The sequence below is a fragment of the Camelus ferus genome, chromosome 15 (assembly GCF_009834535.1).
Source record: "Camelus ferus isolate YT-003-E chromosome 15, BCGSAC_Cfer_1.0, whole genome shotgun sequence".
Lineage (NCBI taxonomy): Eukaryota > Metazoa > Chordata > Mammalia > Artiodactyla > Camelidae > Camelus > Camelus ferus.
Genome location: NC_045710.1, coordinates 18,051,259 through 18,073,994, shown reverse-complemented (window position 1 = coordinate 18,073,994; position 22,736 = coordinate 18,051,259). Strand labels below are relative to the sequence as shown.

Sequence of the window (22,736 nt, the reverse complement as noted above, 5' to 3'; positions counted from 1 at the left end):
TTTCTTGGTACAATTCACATTCCAGTAATACTGACCACACAGATTTTTCCTTTGGGCACCTTTGGATTCATATTTTCTAATACGAACACAGTACTGAGTAAAGAACCTTCTGCTGGAAGAAGTTTAGGTTATAAAAACCTGTGCCCCGCCTCCACCACTTGTTTAAAAGAAGCCTCATTATAACTAAAATAACATCAACAAACTATATTTTAGTGAACACTGGACGCTTGCTAAATTGACCTTTGTTTTCCAGAATGATAGGAAATCTGCTGTCAGATTCAGGAAGTGAGTCAGATAACGGAAAAGGGAAAAAGATAGGAACGGAAAAATCACACTATTAATTTCCCGTAATTTAGGACATCCATCTAGTTGGAAATTTAAATCGAGGGAAGACTGCTTATTTTTAAAAAAAAGTAGATTCTGTATTACAGACTCTGCTGCCAATTAAACAGCTATTCTCCTGGCACTCACCAAAAAGCCACAGCCTAGTAAGGAAAAAGTTTTGTACGTCAATATTTACAGTGCAGAAGAGACAACAGAAAGAGGGTAGAGCTTAAGGGAAAACAAGAGGTATCTGGGTTAATAAACTTCATTAGTGAAAGTTGAATAGCCCCGGACTGGGTTAAATTTCCACTTAAAATTTTAAGACCAGTCAGCACCTCAGTTCGCAATGGTACGGCACAATATTGCTTGAAAGCAGAGGAATATACTATATGATCTTCTAAGATTCCTTATGGTTATCCCAATTCCAGTTTGACAAGATTCATTACGATTTTTCTCAGTTATTCATTCGTTCCACAAATGTTTGCTGGAAGCCTAATCACAACAGCCCTGTGCTCAGGCCATGGTGGTCTGTAAGACAAGTCTAACCACTCGAGGATTACATTCTCATGGGGAGACACCTAAAGAACTAATTCCATGAAGAAGCAGAGGTGCTATGAGAGCACACTTAAGGCGAAAGGGGTACTTAGGGAATGCTTCTCTGAGAAAGTAACATTTAAGATGTGAAGAGGAACATAAATGGGAGGAGCTACATTCCTGGCAGATGTAACAATACTATTTGAACACTTCCTCCCTGGAGCAAGATCTAAAGGATCGAAAAAAAGTAGATGGGGAAGATGACTCTTAATGCTGGGAGGGGTAGACAGTGAGTAGCAAGATATGAAGCTGAGGACACAGACGAGGGCAGACCATTCAGAGCCATGCTAATCATGCTGTGGATATTTGGACTTGATTCCAAGAGCAGTGGGAAGACAGTGGAAAATTTTAAGCAAACGAGTGACATGACCAGATGCACATTTTTAAAAAAAGATCACTATGAAGCATAGAGAAAGGACAGAAGGGCAAAAGTGGATGTGGGTGAGCAACCAAATAAAGTAGTATTGGATTATAACCCAAAGTGTAAAGTAAATGTCCATGAAGCCATACTGATATAGATAAATGACTGAATTAATATACATGGGGAAGAAAAGACAAATCCTCCAGGCAGAAGTCCCAATAAATTATGTTGCTACTCTGCCCTCAAGAAGGTGAAGCATAACTCTCCACTCCCTAAGTGAGGGCTGTGCATAGTGACTTTCTTCCAGAGAGTAACTATCCTGACAAACACAGGGAGGTGATCAAAGTCAATATTAACAGTAGTAAGTCTGCTGACAGAATGTACTCTTCATATGATGCAATGAGAGAGACACTTCTCTGTGGTCTTCCTCCCCAAAACCCATAATCCTTGTCTAACCATAAGAAGAACATCAGACAAATCCAATTGATGAACATTCCACAAAATATCTGACCGGAACTCAAAATTATCAAGGTTATCAAAAACAAGAAAAGTCTGAGAAGTGGTCATAGCCAATAGTAGCCTATGGAGACATGACAACTAAATGTGATGTGGTATCCTGGACAAGAGCCTAGAATAGAAGAAGAACATTAGGTGAAAACTAAGGAAATCTGAATAAAGTATGGACTTCAGTTAATAATAATGTGTAAATGTTGCTTCATTAATTGTGACAAACATACCATACAAATGTAAGATGTCAATAACAGGGAAACTGGGTGTGGAGTATATGGGAACTCTGACTGCATCTTTATAATTTTCTGTAAATCTATTCCGAAATATTCCAGAACTATTCTAAAATTAAAAGAATAAATTATATGTGGGGAGAGCGGAAGTACCTTTCTAGTTCAGGCTAAAAATGACAGGACACACAGGACCTGGTGATTCACTGGCTGGTGGGTGCGGTAGAGGAATCAGTAGTGAAAGTAACACTGGTAACAAAGGCGGAAAGGTTACTGCCCGGATTTCAGGCTTGGACAACTGACTGGATGGACAGTGGAGTCATTCACTGAGGAGGGAGCAGTGGAGAACAGTACTTGATGGGAAGTTAACAACCAGGATTTACTGAAAGCCCACTACCTACTAGGCGCTTCTCCAATTCTCACAGTCCTTTGGCACAGTGTAGACTATAATTTGGCCCAAAGCCAAATAAAGAAATTTGATTTTGGTATCAGGTTTGGTATCAAGTTTACATGTTTTCCAAAGCCCGCGCTCTTTCCACTACACAGCTCCAGTTCCTGCCTGTGCACATTTACTTCTCCCGCTGCCCAGGCGCCTCTTCACTGGGAGTGGAAGCGAGCGCATCAGCAGTACGGCCCCAGTAGTCACTCCCCGCTCCCCGGGCCTCATCTGCCAAATGAGCCTCTCCATCTCTGAAGTTGCGTGCAAGAGAGCCGGACGGCAACTTCATTAAAATGAAGACAATTAAGACACCACTGAACGGAACTGCATCACCTCTCAGGGGGCTAAAAATATTAATAATAACGAAGTAAAGAAGCGAAGACTCCTCTCGTGGAGGAGTTTCCCAAGGAAAAGGCAATTCCCCGGGAGGGTGCCGAGTCGGAGCGGCGGGCCTAGGGTGCTCGCACGCACCCCGACCCCAAAGCCCCAGCACTCGGCAGGACCTCCAGAGAAACTGCCGCCAGCCCGCCGGAGCCACGCGGCACAAGGTGACACAGACGGCGCCGGCCCCTTAGGCGCCTAGGAGAGGCCGGGAACCAGCGAGGAGAGGGGCGTCCGCGGGACCCGCATTACCTTGTACTTATCAAAGCCAGCCAGCTGCTCCGGGCTCACGTATTCGTAACCAGCCATGACGACCCGAACACCGAGCGCCCACTCGGCAGCGACTCTCCGCGACGAGGTGGGGAAACACGAGCTCCACACCGGCTGGGTAAGGCTGGGCGGACCTGGGCTGGCAAAGGAGCTGGAGGAGCCGGGCTCCGCCCACCGCGCACGCGTAGCCGCCAGGGCCACTTCCGCCGCCTCCCCAGCGCGCAAGCGCAGCCCCCACTTCTCCCCGCCCACCGAGGGAGGGGCGCTAGCCCGCTCACGCGGTCCCTTCGCGCCGTCGCAGTCCAATCAGCGTGGATGGGGAACCACTAAGTCCCGCCTTCCAGGTCTCCTGGTCACTTCATTCGCTAGCGTCAAAATTGGTGAGTTGAGGTAAGGCAAGAGGGGAGGTGAAAGGTCAGTTTCCCAGGAGGCCTTGCTCTTCGTCCCTGGGGAGTGGCGTCGATTATGTGGCATCTGCGCCTGGGTAGAGATTTGGGGACACCTTTTTAGTCTTGGGAGGTAGGTGATTGCGTGCGAACCAGTTCAGCAGTGCCTCAGGGAAGAGGGCTTAGTTCTCTCAAGCCTTGACGTAAAAGCAGAAACAGAGTCTGTATCTAGCCCGCTTCGCCAACTGGCACCATGCGCTGCACGCAGTAGCTTAGTGAACGTGATTTGCCATAGAGAAGCCAGCTGAAGGCTCGGTGAGAGGCTTTTTGCAGTTAATAAAGGGGCGTGAAATAACATTGGAGACAAAGCCTTTGGGTCCGTTGTTTATGAACCTTGGACCGCCTCGCCACGCTCTGTCTGCTCTGTCACTTTGTTCCCAGTGAAGATTGACAGTGTCTCCGGAGCAGATAAAAAAGCTGATCTGAGTCTTTAGGGTTCCTTAAATGCTTTTGCAGGAAGTGCGTTTACATAACTGGAGCCAAATGTAGAAAGAACACTAAATCAATGGCTAGTGTGTATCAGCATAATAATAATAGTTGCTACCATTTTTTGAACGCCTTCTATATGGGGAACTTAACTTATCGCCAACCCCCCATAACAACACTGTGAGATGGAAGGCATTTTCCCCACTTAGCAGATCAGGAAGTCAAAATTCAGATTACCTAACCTGCCCAGGATCTTTAATTACACAGCTCGAAAATGGTCAACCTAACATGAAATGAGGCCTTCAGTATCAAAAGCCACCACCTAAGGGAGCCTCTGAATCTCTCTGGGACTCTGCAACAAGGGCAGTTATTTTGAGATTCCTTACATTCATTTATTCAACAGATATTTTCTGGGGACGCTTTATGTCAAGTGTATATTTCTGTGTATATCTTATCTCCCCTGGAAAAGCTTAAGATTCATGACCAGACAGCAGATAAGACAGCACCATGATCTTGGACTTTCCAACATCCAGAACTGTGAAAAATAAATTTCTATTATTTAAAAAAATAATAATGAAGTTTAAGGTTCTTACAAGGTAAGAACCTGCCATCATAATTGGTGCATGGTAGATGATCAATAAACTTGGGTGTCAGTTTCCCTCATTTGCCTAAGGGGAAGATGGTATTTAAACCTCTTGATTTTCCTCATGTCCTGTAGCCCAGCAGCTTGCAAACAGTATGTGATCAGTACATTTTGTTGAATGAAAGAGCAAAAATCTCTGATATGTTGTGAAGTGCATTGGAAATGTGAATCTCCTTTTAAGTAGGAAGTTGGCTTTAATGAAAGGAAAACTATGAAACCACCTCCTTGGACATAAAATTATTTCCTTTGTGCAGGTACTGTATTTAAATCCGATAAGAAAACCAAATTGATACATCTTTATGCTAAATAGAGTTTTAGATAATCTGTTAATTAGACTGAGGCTATTCTTCCAAGTAATACACTATAGATTTCCTGTTATATGTTTCTTCTAACTGCTATTAAGAGAAAAAAACCTCTTACCAAATGATTTTAAATATAAGACCCGTGCTTACCCATCTGAAATACAAACTTCATACTTGTAAAAGATGTTTAGTTAATAGTGACAAGCCATAAAATGTGACTAGAGTACAGCCTAATGATAGTTCATAAACTGCACTTAGTGTTAATCACTTCAAATGTACGCAAACTCAGAATTGCATTTCTGATTTTGTAAAATTTTTTTCTGCCTCTCTGAATATTTTCTTCAAAAGGAATTTTTTTTCAAAAGGAGTATTTTTAAAAGAGCATCTTTTAATTTTGTGAAAGCAGTCACAGTTTGCTTCCTCTCTTCTGCGGAAGATTTTAACAAGTTTGAATCAATTATGAGTCAGTCTGAGAATTTCTATATATACATATTTATTGCAGTGTAGTCGTTTACAATGTGTCAATTTCTGGTGTATAGCATAATGCTTCAGTCATACTTGGACATACATCTATTCATTTTCATATTCTTTTCACCATAAGTTACTATAAGATATTGAATGTAGTTCTCTGTGCTATAAGGTATGAACTTGTTATTTATCTATGAGAATTTCTAAATTGAAACAACATAGAACATTGTTTATACTTTGATATCTGCCACGTACTGGCTGTGTGATCCTAGACAACTCACTTTACCTAACCTTGTTCTCTCTTTTTTTAATGAACGTTAGACTAATCTCTAAGATCCTATTCATATCTGAAATGTAATTGAACTGTATCATTTAACTTCTCTAGGATTAAATCAACTGATCTGTAAAGTGATCGTAATTCTTGTCCTGCCTTGTTACATAAAGCATATGAAGTGATATGGTGTAAGCCTGTTAAATTAAGCCCATACAAATATATTATTTTTCCAAAACTCCATGAATCCTAGACCTAGGTGAGTTTTACCAGACACTCTCACCTGGAAAGGGAAAATTGTCAAGTAAGCAAATTTGCCTTTGCGAGTGAATCACCTTCCTGTTGCCTCTTTCTTGAATTCCATTCCAGCGCGCATTCAAGCCCAGGATAGCCCAGAGCTGTCAGGGGCCACTTCATCTTGGCCCGGCTGTTCCCTTCTATGTCCTATGCTGTCTTTTCCTTCAGCACCACAATACTGAGCATGGTTTATTATTGCCTTGCTTTCCTGGTTTGCTTCCTCATCCGTTGAAGCTTCTCTTCTATATCTCATACACTCAGTATCAGGCTTTTGGCCTTCCAGAATGATAATCATAAAAGACGTTTGTGTTAGAAACAGTCTTATCACCTTTGTAATATAACCTAGGGAAGAAAAGTTTTAATTCCTAGAATTCCTGTTCATCTGAAGTGAAAGAATATTGGATAAATGGAGATATCTAGAAAATTGGGAGTAAGTTAAGGACAAATATAGTTAATAACTCCAATATAAGTTATTAAAGTCATAAAAATGGACAAGGTTTCCCTAGGAAGCTTGTAAAAAGATACTGATTGGGCTTTTACTTTTGAATAATAACAATGCCTTACACTCATAAACTCTGATTCCCAAAGCAATTTGACATCTCACTAGATCATCCTAACAACTCTGCACCATGGCTGGGTAGCTGTTCTAATTGTACAGAACAGAACAACAAAATTACATATCTTGCCCAAATGTTTATGGTAAAACCAGAATAAGAGCACAAGTCATCAAACTTTTAGTTGACCATGCTTCTACAAGTTACCATGGTAAGATTTTAGAAAGAAAAAGAAAGGAAGGAAGAAAAGAAAGAAAGAAAGAGAAAGAAAAGAAAGAAAAGGAAGGAAGGAAGAAAAAGGAAGAAAGGAAGCAAGAGAGAAAAAAGAAAATTCAGAAGTTTTTAGTCAAGTCTGAGAGGAAAAAAAGTAGGAAAGAACTGAACAGTCATTAAGTTGTTTATTTTTTTAATTTTTATTTATTGATATTATTTGGGGGGGCGGAATTAGGTTTGTTTGTTTGTTTGTTTATTTAATTAATTTATTTATTTTTTGAGGAAGTACTGGAGATTGAACTTAGAACCTCATGCATGCTAACCATGGGCTCTACCACTTGAGCTATACCCTCCCTTCTTGTTTATTGTTTCTTAAAAACAAAATTCCCTGACTGGAGTAAACCTTAGGTTGGGTTTTGTCTGCCCAATTTTTGCTGTATTTTACATTTTTCAAACATAGTTCTACTAGATAGGAATGTATAGAGAACTCTATTTGAGTGGGTCATCAATCAAACTCTTTATCACGAAAAAGGGCTGCGCAGTGTACTGAGATGCAGCATAAACTAATGCTGCTTTGTACCTTCTTCCCACGTCAGTGGAGAAGGGTGTTATAATCCCACCAGCCTGTCAATGGTTTTCTGGTCATTTTTGTGCTCTTCACCTTTGAACACCAAATCAATGCTGTCAATAGTCATTCAAAACCAAGAGAAGCAGTGTAAAGGTTCGGAGGGACCTAGAGGCCGGGTGTGATATGATGTAAGAATAAAATCCAAACCCTATATATACTTGCCATTCTTGTTTTGAAAATGAGTGATTATTTCTCTTTTATATCCATTATTCATGAGTGTGAATGTTAAATAAAAGGAGGCTTATTTTTAAAAACTGATCTCTGCAAAGTTTTACACTGCACAAAGTCTTATTGTCAGCATTCTTTGAAGTTCTGATAGTGACTCAACCTCTGAATCTTCTGAGCAGAGAGAGAATTGATACCTCTCTTAAATACACATCCTTCTTCCCATTAGTACTACACTAAAATGGAAGCAGAACTCTAGGTAAACCAAGTACAAATCATTCAGGTGGGTAGCCATAGAGGCATCACCCCTATCATGCCTGTCTCCTTATTCCTGTTTGCCTCATCTAATGTCAGGTCTGCAAATATAACCAAATGTAATTTCCTTCCTTCCTTCCTTCCTTCCTTCCTTCCTTCCTTCCTTCCTTCCTTCCTTCCTTCCTCCAATTTTATATAGCCATGCAAGGGACTCCGTTTTTGAGTAGGGATCATTTTTGTCTTCATAAAACTTTGAGATCATTGGAGCTGAGACTGATGGTTATTTAGTGTTGGTGGAAGAGAAAAGTACTAGCAAAAAAAAAAAAAAAAAAAAAAAACCCTGAAGAGTTTAAGAGAAGCAAGGAAAGTTTGCCATGATCCATTATCCTGTAAGAATCCTCAAAAACCTGGGGCAGGGGTTCAGGCAATAATTGCCAACATAGATATCTACTAAGTAAGACTCTGAGTTCTTTCCTCATATGCCCAACGCTATGCAGGCTGCTTGACCAACTCTAGCAGAAGTTAGAAAACAAGACATACAAATATGAAACAATGTGTAAAAGTAGCAGCGTCATTATCTCTTCATGTATCCTTATTGAACAGTAACTGTACACCAAATCCAGATACCATGACAGACCTTGGAGATACAAAGTTGGACAGCATTTGGACCTCAGGCAAGGAATAGTTATTACTCCATTCTGTGAATAACCAGCCTTATCCAATGCCCTGGCTCTTCATAGATGCGCTCTTTTGACCTTCCTCCCCTAACCCCTCCTCTCCTTTTTAAAAAATTCACTGTTAAAGTGTGAGATATTTTGTCTTAGGTAGAGAATTAACTTAAAGACAAGAAACAAATGGTTGGGATCAAAAGAAAACTAAGTAAACACTTTGAGATCTCACAGAGATTGACTTAATATTTTGATGAATAATCTAGAAGGTAGGGTACAGAAACAGCTCTCTGAGTAGACTAATGAGACTTAGACTTTCATAACGAAATGCTGTATCAGCAGGCATAAGCTACAAGAGAACACACTTTCAAAAACTTGAGCAGATGTCAAAGTGATTTATTGCCACATAACAAATCACTCAAAACTTAATAGCCTAAATTAATAACCATTTTATTTACTCATAATTTTGTGGGTCAGCAATTTGGGCTGGGCCTAGCTGAGCAGTTCTGCTGGTCTTGTTGGTCTTACTATTCTAAGAGGGCATAAGTAGAAGCTACAAGGCCTTTCAAGGCTGAAGCTCAGATGTCACTCAGTGTTACTTCTGTCTCATGCTACCAGGCAAAGCAAAAATCACAAGTCCAGCCCAGATTCATGGGAAGGGAAACAGATTCCACCTCTTAATGGATGGAATGGCAAAGTTACTTGGCCATGGGGCCTGCACAGAAGGATGGGAGGAATTACTGCAACCATCTTTGCGAACAATCTACCAATCCAGATTAGCTGCTAAAAGACAAGACAGTAAGTTTCATTAGGAAGAGATTTGGAAATCACTGAATTAGACTTGAATTATTTTAAGGTATTCAGAAAAACAATGGCAAAAAGAAATCAAATCAGTAGAACTTCTTATCACAAGGCTTTGTTTAGTCAACCTAAGCTGTCCCTTACTTCCAAACCTCCACTTACTCTTCAGCCCACTCCAGTCTGGTTTCCAGTCCCACCAGCCCCACTGAAATGGCTGCTTCCGGGCTCCTCCACTTTGTTCCCAAATCAAATGGACAGAGCTTATTATTTGACTTTTTATCAGCTTATAAACTGCCTACTGTTATTCCCTTGCAATGCCCTCCTCCTTTGATTGAGTTACTCTTGTCCTTATTCTTCTCTTTCTGACCCTGACCCCTCTTCCCAACACACACACACACACACACACACACACACACACACACACACACACACACACACACACACACACACTTGATCTCCCAGGAATAGGATTATTCATAAATCCTCAATCACTTCAGGCTGTACTTTTTGAAGCTTCTAGTCCTTTGTTCCTGTCTGGCTAACTCCCTCTGAGTCTTCAAGATTCATCTTAAGTTTCTTTACCACCTGCCCTTACTAGGCAGTTCTTTTCCTCTGTGTTTCTACAGCATCCTGTGCATACTTCTCCCTTCATAATCATATGTTATGGAATTATCTATGTTCTTATCTGTCTTACTGGACTGTAAGTGGTTGGTGGTAATGACCGCATCTGTATACTCCTGAACCTAGCATAATGCCTCATACTCAATAAGCCCTCAGTAAGCTTTTGTTGAGTTAAATTGATATGATGAAATAAAGGACTGTTCCGTGCTGGCAGCAACAAATGCTGTAAAACTCTTCATATTCAGTGACATAGTAATCCCATTTTGGAAGAATATATTTCCAGGAAATAATCCAAAAACAAAGAATCTTGTTGCAAAGATTTATAAGAAGCCATATTTATAATTACAGAGGGAAAATGCATGCAATCAACATTCCCAATGAAATAAGAACCCAAACTATAAACCATGGTAAATCAACGAGATAAAAATATACAGTCATTAAAAAGATAAATGAGTGGGTGCATAAAACATGGGGGGAAACTCCAGAAAATAACAAGTGTTGGCAAAGATGAGAAGAAATTAGAATCTTTATGCATTGCAGGAGGGATTGTAAAATGGTGCAGCTTCTGTGGAAAAATGTTTGACAGGTCTCCCAGAAGTTAAACATAGAGTTAGCATATGATCCAGCAATTCCATTTCTAGGTATATACCCTAAAATTTGTACATGAATGTTCATAGCAGCATTATTCATAATAGCCATAAAATGGAAACAACCCAAAGGTCCATCAACTGATGAACAGATAAACAAAATATGTATATACCTACAATGGAATATTATTCCCCCATAAAAAGGGGTGAAGGGCTGATACATGCTACAATGTGGATGAACCCTAAAAACATTATACTAAGTGAAAGGAGCCAAACACAAAAGGCCATATATTGTATAATTTCATTTATATGAAATGTCTAGAATGGGCAAATCTATACAAATAGAAAATAAATTAGTGGTTGCCAGGAGATAAGGATGAGGAGGATTGGGAATAGGTACTAACAGGTATGGGGTTTCTTTCTGGGGTGATGAGAATGTTCTGAACTAGATAGTGACAACAGTTGCACGATATTGTGAATATACTAAAAACCAAGGAAATGTACCCTTTAGAATGGTGAATTTTATGCTAAGCGAATTTTAGCTCAATAAAAAAAGGCAAAGTGGATTATTTTGTGTTACGTTAAAAAGAAAAGCACAAAATAACACATACAAACTTCTTACAACCAAAAGTGTATTAATAACCATGGGAAAGACAGAGGAATATCATGAATTGGGTATTTTAGTTTAATGGGGCTTTTTATCATTTTAGGTGAAGTTGTTTAAAATTTAGTACTTTTACAGGCATTCCTGCTAGAACATTATAGCAAATTGTACAAAGATAAAATAGTATAACTATAAAGTTCTAAAATATAGTATAAAACTATAAATTTCTATAATTATATAAAGTAGAGGGGAGAGGTCATTGTGTTAATAGCATGGTAGTTAAGGATAATCTCTATTTTATTGGAGGTGATCATAAGGATTTGATGTGAGCCTCAGCAAATTACTCATATTGGATTTCTCTTTCTAGTTTGGCATGAGAATAGGCAAGGGAAAGGCTAAAGAGATAATTTGAGAAGCAAGCTTTTGAGGTAGCTGCCAGCAATTCCCTCTTGAAAGCAGAAGGTCGGTAATCAGCTGAAAGTGAAATAACAGCTTCTCTAGGGAAATTTGAAGTAAAGAGTGAAGGCATTTAAATGGACTCTAGAGCCCAAAGTACTACCAAGGAATGAGCCTTGTAAATAAGAAAATAGGTAAAAACCAAAGGGAGAATTAAGTAGGATAAAGCACTTTTTAGAGGTATTTTTTTTTAATCCTATCTTTGTACAGGCACAGCCCTTTAAATTTTTTAAAGTGCTAGAAGTAAAGAATTTTCTTTTAGAAATAAAGCCTAGGTGTGAGTCAGAAGAAATAATTTTCTCATAAGAGAAAGCATCCGTGGCTGGAGTCCCTGAGGTGGCCACCGCCGCTGACCCCTCCCTGGGGAGGGACTGCTCTGGAAAGGTGACTGAGAAGATGAGGAGCTGGACCAGGGGGAGACAGGAGCTGGGTGTGACCACGGCAGGGAGATTGTGGAGTCTGACAGAGATGTTCCCTGAGAGGCTCTGGTCCAAGGCAGGAACCGCTTTTCACCTCTCCCTCCTTGTGGTTCACACTGTTATGTGCCGGTTTTCCAGAGCAGCCTTGTGGGTTGAGGCCACTTCCTTCCTGCCCCTGCCTCTTCCCGCTGTCTTCCAGACTGAAGAGCTGCCGTGCAGCAGTGGCAGGTCCTTCCAGGGCCCCACAGGGCAGGGCTTCAGGGAGGAATGCAGGGACTCTACCCTCCCTTCCTGGAAAGCTCCAGATTGCTCCTGCGATACTTGAGGTGACTTGGGAAACATTTGAAATTCAGTAGTGTTTGAATTGCTGACTATTTGGATTACTTTTATTTTTATTTTAAAATTGTGACACCATGATTGATCTAAATCTGATGAGGAGACTGCCCTACTTTATCTCACAAAGCAAGTCCCAGTGTCATCTGTGCCCTCCACGCTGTCCTGACCTGTGTCTTCCATCCTCACTTCGTTATCACCAGAGTGCAGCAATGCAGACCTTTACTCCAGCTCTGGCCAACTGCCTGCTTCTCTGAAGTGCTAACCGGAAGATCCCCCTCACAGTCCCATTGTAGGGTAGGAGCTGGTACTAATGGGAGGGATGTACCCTGCCCTCAATGACTGGTTTTTATTTTAGAATGGAGATGCTGGGGCGAGACATGCACACATTACAAAACAGACCAAATGCGTTACAGCTGTAATGTAAAGCAGCCACTGTGAATTCCTCTGTGCGTTGGAGAGGAGGGAGGGCCCACAGCAGCATCAGGCACCGATGGGACTATGGGGGGACAGAGCAGGAGATCATTTCCCATGTGCATTTTGGCTGTTAGACCTGTGTGTGTGTGTTTAAAAAAAAACAAATAGGAAAAAATAATAGAAAAAAAGTCAGTGCTCACTTTTTGTCTTTAAATATTTAAATGATTCAAATTGGAAGGAAAAAAGGAGAGGCATCTGTGTGTTTTAAAAGACATGCTATATATTGCGTCCAATACATATTTTTTTAGCAGAAAAAGCATAAGGATGAATCAAATGCTCTATTAACAGTCAAGACCAGGACTGGTCCCTCATCCCTCTACCTAGCATTTTCCTCATTATTCATCTTAACTCTCACATATGGAAAAGTATATACTTGATGTCCATCTACCCACCACCAGGAATTAACAGATGTTAATCTTTTGCCATATGTGCTTCAGAGCTTTTTTTTTTTTATTGTTTCAGCTAAAGCTCCAGCTCTGCACCATCTCTTTCCCTGTTATCCCCAGAGTTAACTGCTACCTTGAAATTGTTATCATTCCTATTCATATTTTATACTTTTACTGTATACATTCATATCCAGATTCAATATAGTATTATTTTGTGCTTGTATGTGTGTGTGCTTAAATGGTACCCACTGTTCCTAACCTCTTACAACATCTTTTACACTCAACATTGTTTTGAGGTTGATTCATATCAATAACATATATAAACCTGGTTCATTCATTTTAATTTCTATATGGCTTTAAAGTATGGTAGCAAATCATAAAGCTCTTGTGAGCTTGTTTATCCGTTCTACTACTGATGCGTGTTAGGTTGTTTTCACTTGAGTCATTCTTTAATAAATTTCCTTTCTAAAAAAATTTTCTTCTTCAGAGACTAAAGAAAAAAAAACAATCCGAGAGCCATATTCAAGTAAAAAACAATTCCTTTGCATATTTCTTTGTGTGTGTGAGAGCAATATGAAAAGCTGAGATCATTTCATTTTTAAAAATAAGAACAGGAAACCTAAAACAACTCAAAAGCAAGGTATATAATTTGGCTCATTTTATGACCAGAAAGGGAGCCATAAGTACTTTCAGTTTCTAAATTACACATTTCTCAATTGTTTTAGCTTTGTTTCAACAAGCCAGCATTGCCCTGATAATCTAAAATCAAAGCTGCTTTAATGTTTTTAATGCTGTTGTTTGCTTACTTTCATATTCTTAATGTAGATATTCTATTGTTACTCAAAGTGGAGTCTTAATTGAATACAGAGTCCAATTTGGTGAGATTTATTCTTTAGCTCTGAGGCATAGGCTCAAACTAATTCCAACTAAGATTTAAGGAGAGAGGGTGGTACCCAACCTCATTTTTATTTGACTTGGATATTGTGTGATCAGTTCACTTCCTTTTGGCAGTTGTGACCCATCAAATGGCTTCTAATTATCTTATTATACCAACTGGGCTTAAGGAGGCTGGATTTTATCCTGTAAAGAATATTTCAAAAGGGAATAACTTGAGTGTTCTAAGAAAATTTGAATGTTCTAAGAATACTTGAGCATATTCTTAAGCTTTTCTGTCATGCATTTAGAAAAGTGCTTTTTTAAAATGTAATAATAATGGTTATTGAAAGTACTACCCACATGCTACAAAGAGAGCAGTGTTTTAAGGGAATGGATATGATTGCCATACTCTAATTCATTTAAAGGAAGGTTTGAAAGCATGTGTAATAAAGACAGATATAAGTATGCTAGGTGCATGCTACTTTGACAAGAGTATTATTTCAAGGGAACTGGAGTAACTTGAGAGAGAAGGAATTCAGGAAAATAACCCCAGAGTTTTATGAAGTCCTAGGAGCTCCTCCCAGTTGTACATGCAGAGATCTGACCCTGAACAGCATACCATAGACTTTGAGAATTGTACTAAGACATAGACATAGACCATTACCCAGATTCCATACTGGCCACCAGATGGTACTTATATGCCATAGATCTTAACAGTATCTCAAAGGCCTTGAAAAGAGAGCTGATGTTGAAAATACAATCCATGGGAGATTGGTCAGAACTTGTGACCTGAGCCAAACTAAGTCAATTGCCTGCTAAAACAAAAATATCAGTATTTTCCATAGGATTTAAACAAGATCCAGAGTCTCATAACACAATATTCAAATGTCCAGTACAATCCAAAATTACTTGGTATATGAAGAGCCAGGAAATCTCAATTCACGTGGGAAAAAAACAACAGATATCAGTGTTGAAATGACACAGGTTTTGGAATTATCAGAAAAAGACATTAAACAACTGTTATAAAAATGTCATGAATAATATGAACACGCTTGAAATGAATGAAATGTCTCAGTGAAGGAATAGAAAGTAGAACCAGATGGAAATTTTAGAACTGAAAAATACAATAACCAATAATTTTTAAATTACTGTTTGTGCTTTGTATTGGTTTCTTATTGCTGCTGTAACAAATTTCTACAACTGCAGTGACTTGAAACAAAACAAATATAGTAACTTATAGTTCCAAGAGTCAGAAGTCGGCAGTGAATCTTATAAAGTCAGAATCAAGATGTCAGCAGAGTTGCATTTCTTCTACAGACTCCAGGGAAGAATACGTTCCCCCCCTCCCCTTTTCCAGTCTTTAGAGGCTGCCTGCATCCCTTAGCTTATGGCAACCTCCCTCCAGCTTCAAAGTGCATCACTCTGACCTTTGCTTCTGCTGTAGATCTCCTTTTTTGTCTCTCACATTCCTATCTCCCTTTTGTAAGGACCATTGTGATTACATTGAGCCCACCCAGATAATTCAGTATAATCTCCCTACCTCAAGATCCTTAATTACATCTGCAAAATTCTTTTTGCTGTTAAGGTTACATATACACAGGTCCTTGGAACTAGGAAGTAGACATCTTTGGGTGGCCATTCTGTCTATCACAGGCTTAGTAGTAGAATGGAGATGACAGAGCAAAGAGTCAGTGAACTTAAAAATAGATCAATAAAAAATTATCCAGTCTGAACAACAGAGAGAAAAAGAGATTGGAAAGCTGAACAGAGCCAGGGGGTTCTATGGGAAAATACCCCCCCCCCAAACTAATATTTGTGTCATTATAGTCTTAAGAAAAACAGGAGAAAGAATGTGGTGCAGAAAAAAAAACTGAAGAAATAATATCTGAAATGCTCAAATTTGATGGAATACATAAATCAACAGATGCAAAAACTCAGTGAACTGAAAACAGGGTAAGTTTAAAGAAAGCCTAGCTTAGACCCATCATAACAGCTAAAAAAGACAACAGAAAAAAATCTTGGAAGCAGCCACAGAGGATATGATATATTACTTACAAGGAAGCTATGATTCAAATGACTGTGGATTTTGCATTAGAAACCATGAAAACCTGAAGAAAGTGGAACAACATTTTCTAAGTACTTCAAAGATCATCTAGTTTATCTCCTTCATTTTATTGATGAAAAAATCCAAGGTCTAGAGAGACGGAGTGGTTGTCTTGAATTTCCAGGCTCTTTAATCTCGTATCTTAATATAATGACCATTTTTCCACCGTCACAGTCACAGTTTTCCTGGCATTTCTGAGCATGTGATAATAACAAAATAACAAAAACTTGCTCTAACTAGCGCAAGCAAAAAGGGAAATTATTAAAAGAAGTCGGGGTCTTCAATGGAACTCAGTATCAGGAGTGCAAATAAGCATCAAGAATAAATTAAGGTTGAAATGATGGACTTTCTTCATGTTTGTCTTTGTTTTTATCTGCACATTAGCTTCACTTTGAGCTCAGATAATCTTCCCAGTTCACATGACAGAAAACCAATAGCTGCTGAGTTTACATGTTACAGGGCCAACCCAGACTCTCACTAGGTCCCAGTTCCCAAATTACCCTGGAAGAGAGAAGTTGTTCTAACTTGGTGTTAGGTGTGTTCCAAGGACTGCACTGTAGTCAGGAGGCAGCGTGACCTTGTGCAAAATGCCTACATCTGTGGTAAACCTGTGATGTAAGGGTGGAGGACAGTTTCTAGGAAGTGGTACAGAAAATAAGTGGAATATACCAGTAACAATAGGTTTTTAGCACAAGTACCTGCAATTTTTTACTCATGATACTTAGGTTTCTTTAGGGCTTCTAACAAAGTGTTCAAAAATATTTTCTAGGCTTACTGACTGTATAGAATCTATTTATGTATATATTTTGTCATTAGTTAAATGAAGTTTTTCAGTTTTCTCTCACTAGAATATCGAAATAAATCTTGTTAAAATCAGTACTGCATGCTGTTGGTGAGGAATGCTTACTCCTTTCTTCTCACATTTCCAAGAAGGGAGGGAGCTTCCATTCCCCATAAGGATATAGTCTGTTTCCTCTCTCATTTCCCCAAGCAAAAAGTGACCTATCTGATGGGTAAGAGGTGGAGAATAAGCTCTGAGTCCTCCCTCTTTTGAAGTAGCCAGTCCTCCAGACTCATTCTCAGCTCCTCTATCCCCAAAGGGAGCCCTGGAGATGTCCAGCGATGTCAGTGACTGGGTAAATAAATTCAGTTCAAGAAGGATGTATTGGGAAGTGCATCTGGCTCACATCAAACCACTTTCTCACGCTCAGCGTTTCCAGTAATGAAGCTAATTTTGATCTCTAGCTGCCTGACTCCTATGTCTGCTTTTCCATTAGTTATCTCTTTGCAAACCTTAACACACAGTTGTGCACTTAGAGAAAATTATTCTTCTTTCATGGAGTAATATTACCACCTTGTAACCGTTTGATTTGTATGAGACAGCTCATATTTTTCATATTCAAATCAGTCATCTTGTCTTACATGGTCTCAGGATTTCATTTCATGCTTAGGAAGGCCATCTACACCTCCAAGTTATAAAATGATCTTCATAGATGGGTCTAAATAGAGAATGTGCTTAGCAGATATTTAAGTTTATTAAAATTTTTGATAGCCTGCATTATACATTACAATCAAGCAGGCTCCTGGCTTAGAGGATTTGAATTTGAATTTTTTTATCTTTAGAAGAAAAAATTCTGTTCCACTCCAATGTCCTAATCCTCCCCGTAGGTTTATTTACACACACACACACACACACACACACACACACACACACACACACACTCAGCATAAAACCTCTCAGAAGCCCCCACATCTTATAGGGATCAAAGATAGTATCAGAAATTCCAATAGTTTCTTCAGCTTCTTTAAGTTGTGCCTTTGAGCAAGTACTTTAGCACAAATGCTGAAGCAGGGTTTTCTGTACTATCCCAGACAGCAAGTATGAAATCTCATTCTAGGATCCAAAGTTAGATGCTTAAATCATACGAGATCTGAAATTCTCGCTGCTCTTTCTGAATCACTTTGTATCAACTACTTTCTAAAATTTGTTGATGTCAGAAATATCCTTAGTTTTTATGAAGACATATATAGCACCTGGCTTTTTGTTAAAATACTTCTTGTTGTCATATATTTCGCAGATCATGCATTTTATAGCATCAGACAATCTTAAGCACATACTTTCTGTGTTAGAGTTTTCTGCCTCCACCAAGAATTTGTTGATTAGCTATTACTGAAGCTGCACTGCATCAAGATCTCCAGTTGGGTAAATAGCTGTGCACTCCCCCTATTGCCCGCTTCACACTGTCCCATGACATGCCCTGCCACTGGCCAAGGCTAGGTAGCAACCAGAAAAAAATACTATATTCCATAATAACTGTCATGATCTCTGTGCCCAAATCTTATTTTTTGGCAAATGCACCAAGACACATTTAATGACACTGAATCTCTAGGACCTAGCATAGTATCCGACACCAGTGCTTAATAAGTATTCATTTAATGGATATATGAATGGATTCACAGTAGTTTCTTTAAATTTTATGTAGCCCTATGAAAATAAAGTTTGTTTTATTAAATAGGAGTTTTACTACTTATAAGGAACACACCCACAGACCCATAATTATGGCTGTTTCCCAACTTAATTTCTGGACTACAAATTTGCTTCCAGACTAAGGTCCAGACTCTTACTGGAGGTCTTCACGGCCATTCACAGTCTGACCCATATCTACCTTTCCAGCCTCATTGATCATTATATTCCTTAAAAAGACCTTCCCAGAAAAGCCAAGTTTGAAGGTCTCTCTTGGTGCTTTATATCACCATACTGCATATCCCGTGTATTAATAATAAAAAATTTGATTTTTTGTGTTTAGTATGAGACGAGTCCAAACTGATTCTTCTGCATGTGGATATCCAGTTGTGCTATTCTCCTATTGAATCGTCTTGGCACCATTGTCAAAAATCATGAATGTTAAGAGTTCATGTCTGGATTCTCAATTCTATTATATTGATCTAAATATCTGTCTTCATGAAACTACTGTCTTCTGTTGGCCCAATGATGTCCGTCAAAGTCCAAGGACCCCCATTCCTGGGTTCTCAGATGTCTGACATTCTCTGCTGGGTGTGTTTCCCCTAGCAAACTGATTGCCTCAGGTAATGCCTACCTTATTAGAGTCATAGACCCCACCACCCTTCATGGACCCTAAACCTCCTACCTCACCTACAACCAACCAGAGACTTGCACACAAGCCAATCAGGCATCTTGTGACACAACCTTATAAAAGACCCCAACAACCAGCCCTCAGTGCTCACACAGGCACCCCTCACCTGGGTGACTCGCTGTTGCCTATGACAGCATACCCTAATAAACTCCTTTCTATTCTTATACTTAACCTCTAGTAAATTCTTTTGCCAACTCACATGTCACTGGCTCACCAACCGGCCGCCCCATTGTGTCTCACATCTTCATTATTATAGCTTTGTAGTAGGTTTTGAAATTGGAAAGGCTAATTCCTCCAAAATTTTTCTTCATTATCAATATTATTTTGGCTATTCTCAGTCCTTTGCATTTCTGTATAAATTTTGGAATCAGCTTGTCAATCTCTGCAAAAAAAAAAAAAAAAAAATCCAGCCGAGATTTTGATAGAGATTGTGCAGAATCCATAGATTAATTTGGGGAGTATTGCCATCTTAACAGTATTAAGTCTTCTGTTCCATCAACATGGAATGTCTTTCCATGTGTTTCAATCTTTTTTTATGTCTTTCAACAATACTTTCCTTTTCAGTTTTCAGTGTCCACTCTTGCACTTCTTTTGTGTCATTTATTCTTAAATATTTTATTCTTTTTGATGCTATTGTGAATGGAATTGTTCTCTTAATTTCATTTTCAGATTGTTCATTGCTAGTGTTTAGAAATACAATTGATTTTGTATATTGATCTTCTATCCTGCAACTTTGCTGAACTTGTTTAATTAGTTCTAATGGTTTTTTAGTAGATTCCTTAGGATTTTCTAAATATATGATCATGCCCTCTGTGAATAAAGATAATTTTACTTTTCCTTTCCAATCTAGAATGGTTTAGTTCTTCTCTTGCCTAATGGCCCCAGAAGAACCTCCAGTACTATATCTCTGTGACCTCTTCTGACTGCTCATTGGCTTTCTTTGGTTCCTTGTAGATCTCAGCTGTCTTCCAAATGGTCATATTTGCTGAATTAAGGACCTTTAGATAAGTAAAGTATTCGTGGGCTGATTGATTTTTATGCCCATACTTTCCATAAACACCTATTTTCATATTACATTCATTTCCTTGCTTCCTTAGGAAAAGAAAACTTCTTGAATACTGTTTTCTTTGTGGAATCAAATTCTGTCCTATTTTAAATTTATATTTTTAACCAGAAGGTCCTATTATGCTATACTTTCCACCTCTGTCCAGATTCCCTAGATTCAGAGTCAGAAGACCTGGCTTTAAGCATCAACTGGCTGTGTACTCTTTGGCAAGTCATTTTCCCCTCTTGGCTCCTTTTCCTCTTCTGTAAAGGAAGAGTTGAAGTAGATGATATATAAGCTCAGGTCCCACCCCCCACCCCACCCCCATTCTAACAACTTATCATGTAATAGTTCTAATAATTTAAAGCCATGTCAGGTGGAAAGTAAATAAATCAGGATTTATATGGGATAAAACGCCAAGCTACCTTTATTCTTTAGTAACCTATTAGTTTACATAGTAAAGGAGGTTTTAAGATAACCTGTTTGGATACAGATAAGAAAAGCCTGGACCTTTGTAACCAAAGACTCCCACTGACACAGCCTGCGTAGCTCAAAGCACAAAGGAATGGAAAGGGAAGTTCCTTTGCTCAGGGTACAACCTAGGAGCTCAGAAAAGCTGCCAGCTGGGGTAAAAACTTACTGGTTTCAAATTATCATTCTGTATATAGAGAGGCAAAGGCCAATTTGGGATTTGGGAGTTAGCAGGTGGCAGCAATAAGTATCTGTTTGTCTGAACCCCACCCTAGGCCAAAGACCTGATTCAGCCTGTGGGTGCTTCCTGACGACCAGGGACACCTGGGCAAACCTGGAGGCCTCTGAACCTTGTTGGTCCATAAGAAAGAAGTTGAGATTGTAAAATCTGATTTTTTTATTAAGATTTTTTTTCCCTAAGAGAATTCAAAACTTTTAAATGTAGAAAAGTAGAAAAACATACCAAATCCTACCATTTAGTTACCACTACTGTTAATGTCTTGGTGTATTTTATCTGTTGATTGATTCATTTAATACAAATATTACTTAAGGCCCCTGGTACCTGGTGCTAGGCTCTGGGGAACTCTGAGGTCAACGCAACAGATGCTTTGTGGATCTGCAGCATTTCCTTCCAGTCTTTTCTTGGGCATTTTTTGTACATTCAAAAATGTTTCAACTTCTCTAAAATGACAGGAACTGCTTCAAAAATATTATTAAAGAAAGCTCAGTTCTACTAATAGTTTTATACAGCTTGGACATCTCGGCTGTCATTGAACCAGGAATACGTTGTTATCCCCGTTATTCTCACTTCTGGTCATACATTCAAAGGGGTTTAGATGAACTGGGAATTAATCAGGGAAAATTATGTTTTGGAGGTAGACTCCTTAGGAGGTCTCTCCGGCTCCAGCTCCGTTGACTTTCTAATATTCTCTAGGAACTTGTTCCTTCAGTGTCTCTGTTTCTAGGTGGAGCATCCTCCCTCTGTGCAGTCTGTCCTTGCCTCTCCTGACTGGAGGCTACCATTGCTCAGTCTCCGTCCGGCACTGAAGCAGCTCGCCTCCATGGTTCTCAGTTTTGCCTCTCTCTTCTGTAATTCCTGGTCCTTGACAGCCCCCGTTGAGCATTGTCCAGGTCCACTTAGTGCTTTGACTGACCCCTTTTGGCGACAGTAGCGGATGCTCTTGGTGTCCATCTCCCCCAGGGCCCATCTGAGACCACCTGCAGCTGCAGTAGATGGTTTCCCACGTGCTGGTGGGGCCCTCCAAACACTTGTGTCTTCTCTCTCCGGTTCTCAAATCTGATTCTTCACCATTGTCATGTTTTCTGAAATCAATCATTTACAGAGTCTTTGCTCCCATGCATGTATTTGCTCTGTGTGTTTGCTGTTCTTTCAACAGTGACCCTAGCAAGGGGGATTTGAAGTGGTGGTGAAAGTGGAAACATACTGAGGCTAGATTTCTACCCTAGGTTGTGTGTGTGTGTGTGTGTGTGTGTGTGTGTGTGTGTGTGTGTGTGTGTGTGTGTGTGGTGTGTGTGTGTGTGTGTTTGTGTGTGTGTAAATCAGCCCTTTCTTTTTTTTTAATTAAAAAGATGCCTATGGTTAGAAAAAATATATATCAAATAGCACAGAGATCATTCAGACCCTTAATCCCATTCCCCAGAAACAACTATCGCCAAGTTTCTGATGCATTCTTCCAGAAATATTCCAGGTATAAAAAGCACGAGTATCTAATATAGATCCCCTTTTTTACATAAAGAGGAGCATAATATATACTTTAAATTTCTCCATATATATTAGGGTTCACCCCAAATAGTGCGACTTCCTGTTTTTTCCCCCATAACAATGTTCTGTGGTTTGGAAATGCCATAGTTTACTTAATCTGTCTTTTTTGAATGGACATTTGGATTGTTTAACTCATTTGCTATCACAAACAACTCTGCCTTGAACATCCTTTTACA

General features: G+C 39.4%; 2 protein-coding genes across 11 annotated transcripts in view; one reads left to right on the top strand and one right to left on the bottom strand.

Annotated features, from left to right (window-relative positions):
• Window positions 1-3,265, bottom strand: part of SELENOI (selenoprotein I) — a 36,969-nt gene extending 33,704 nt beyond the window's left edge. For 3 of the 4 annotated variants that reach the window (XM_014563513.2, XM_032497190.1, XM_032497191.1), the window contains exon 1: window positions 3,089-3,265. In XM_014563513.2, the coding sequence (XP_014418999.1) occupies window positions 3,089-3,145 (57 nt within the window). In that variant the 5' untranslated portion in view covers window positions 3,146-3,265. The remainder of the gene's footprint in view (window positions 1-3,088) is intronic. The other variant, XM_006189696.3, reaches the window with a different exon arrangement.
• A 265-nt stretch (window positions 3,266-3,530) lies between these two features.
• Window positions 3,531-22,736, top strand: part of ADGRF3 (adhesion G protein-coupled receptor F3) — a 31,230-nt gene continuing 12,024 nt past the window's right edge. For all 7 annotated transcript variants that reach the window (XR_004326188.1, XM_032497181.1, XM_032497183.1 and 4 more), the window contains exon 1: window positions 3,531-3,625. The gene's annotated coding sequence lies outside the window, so the exon portion shown is untranslated. The remainder of the gene's footprint in view (window positions 3,626-22,736) is intronic.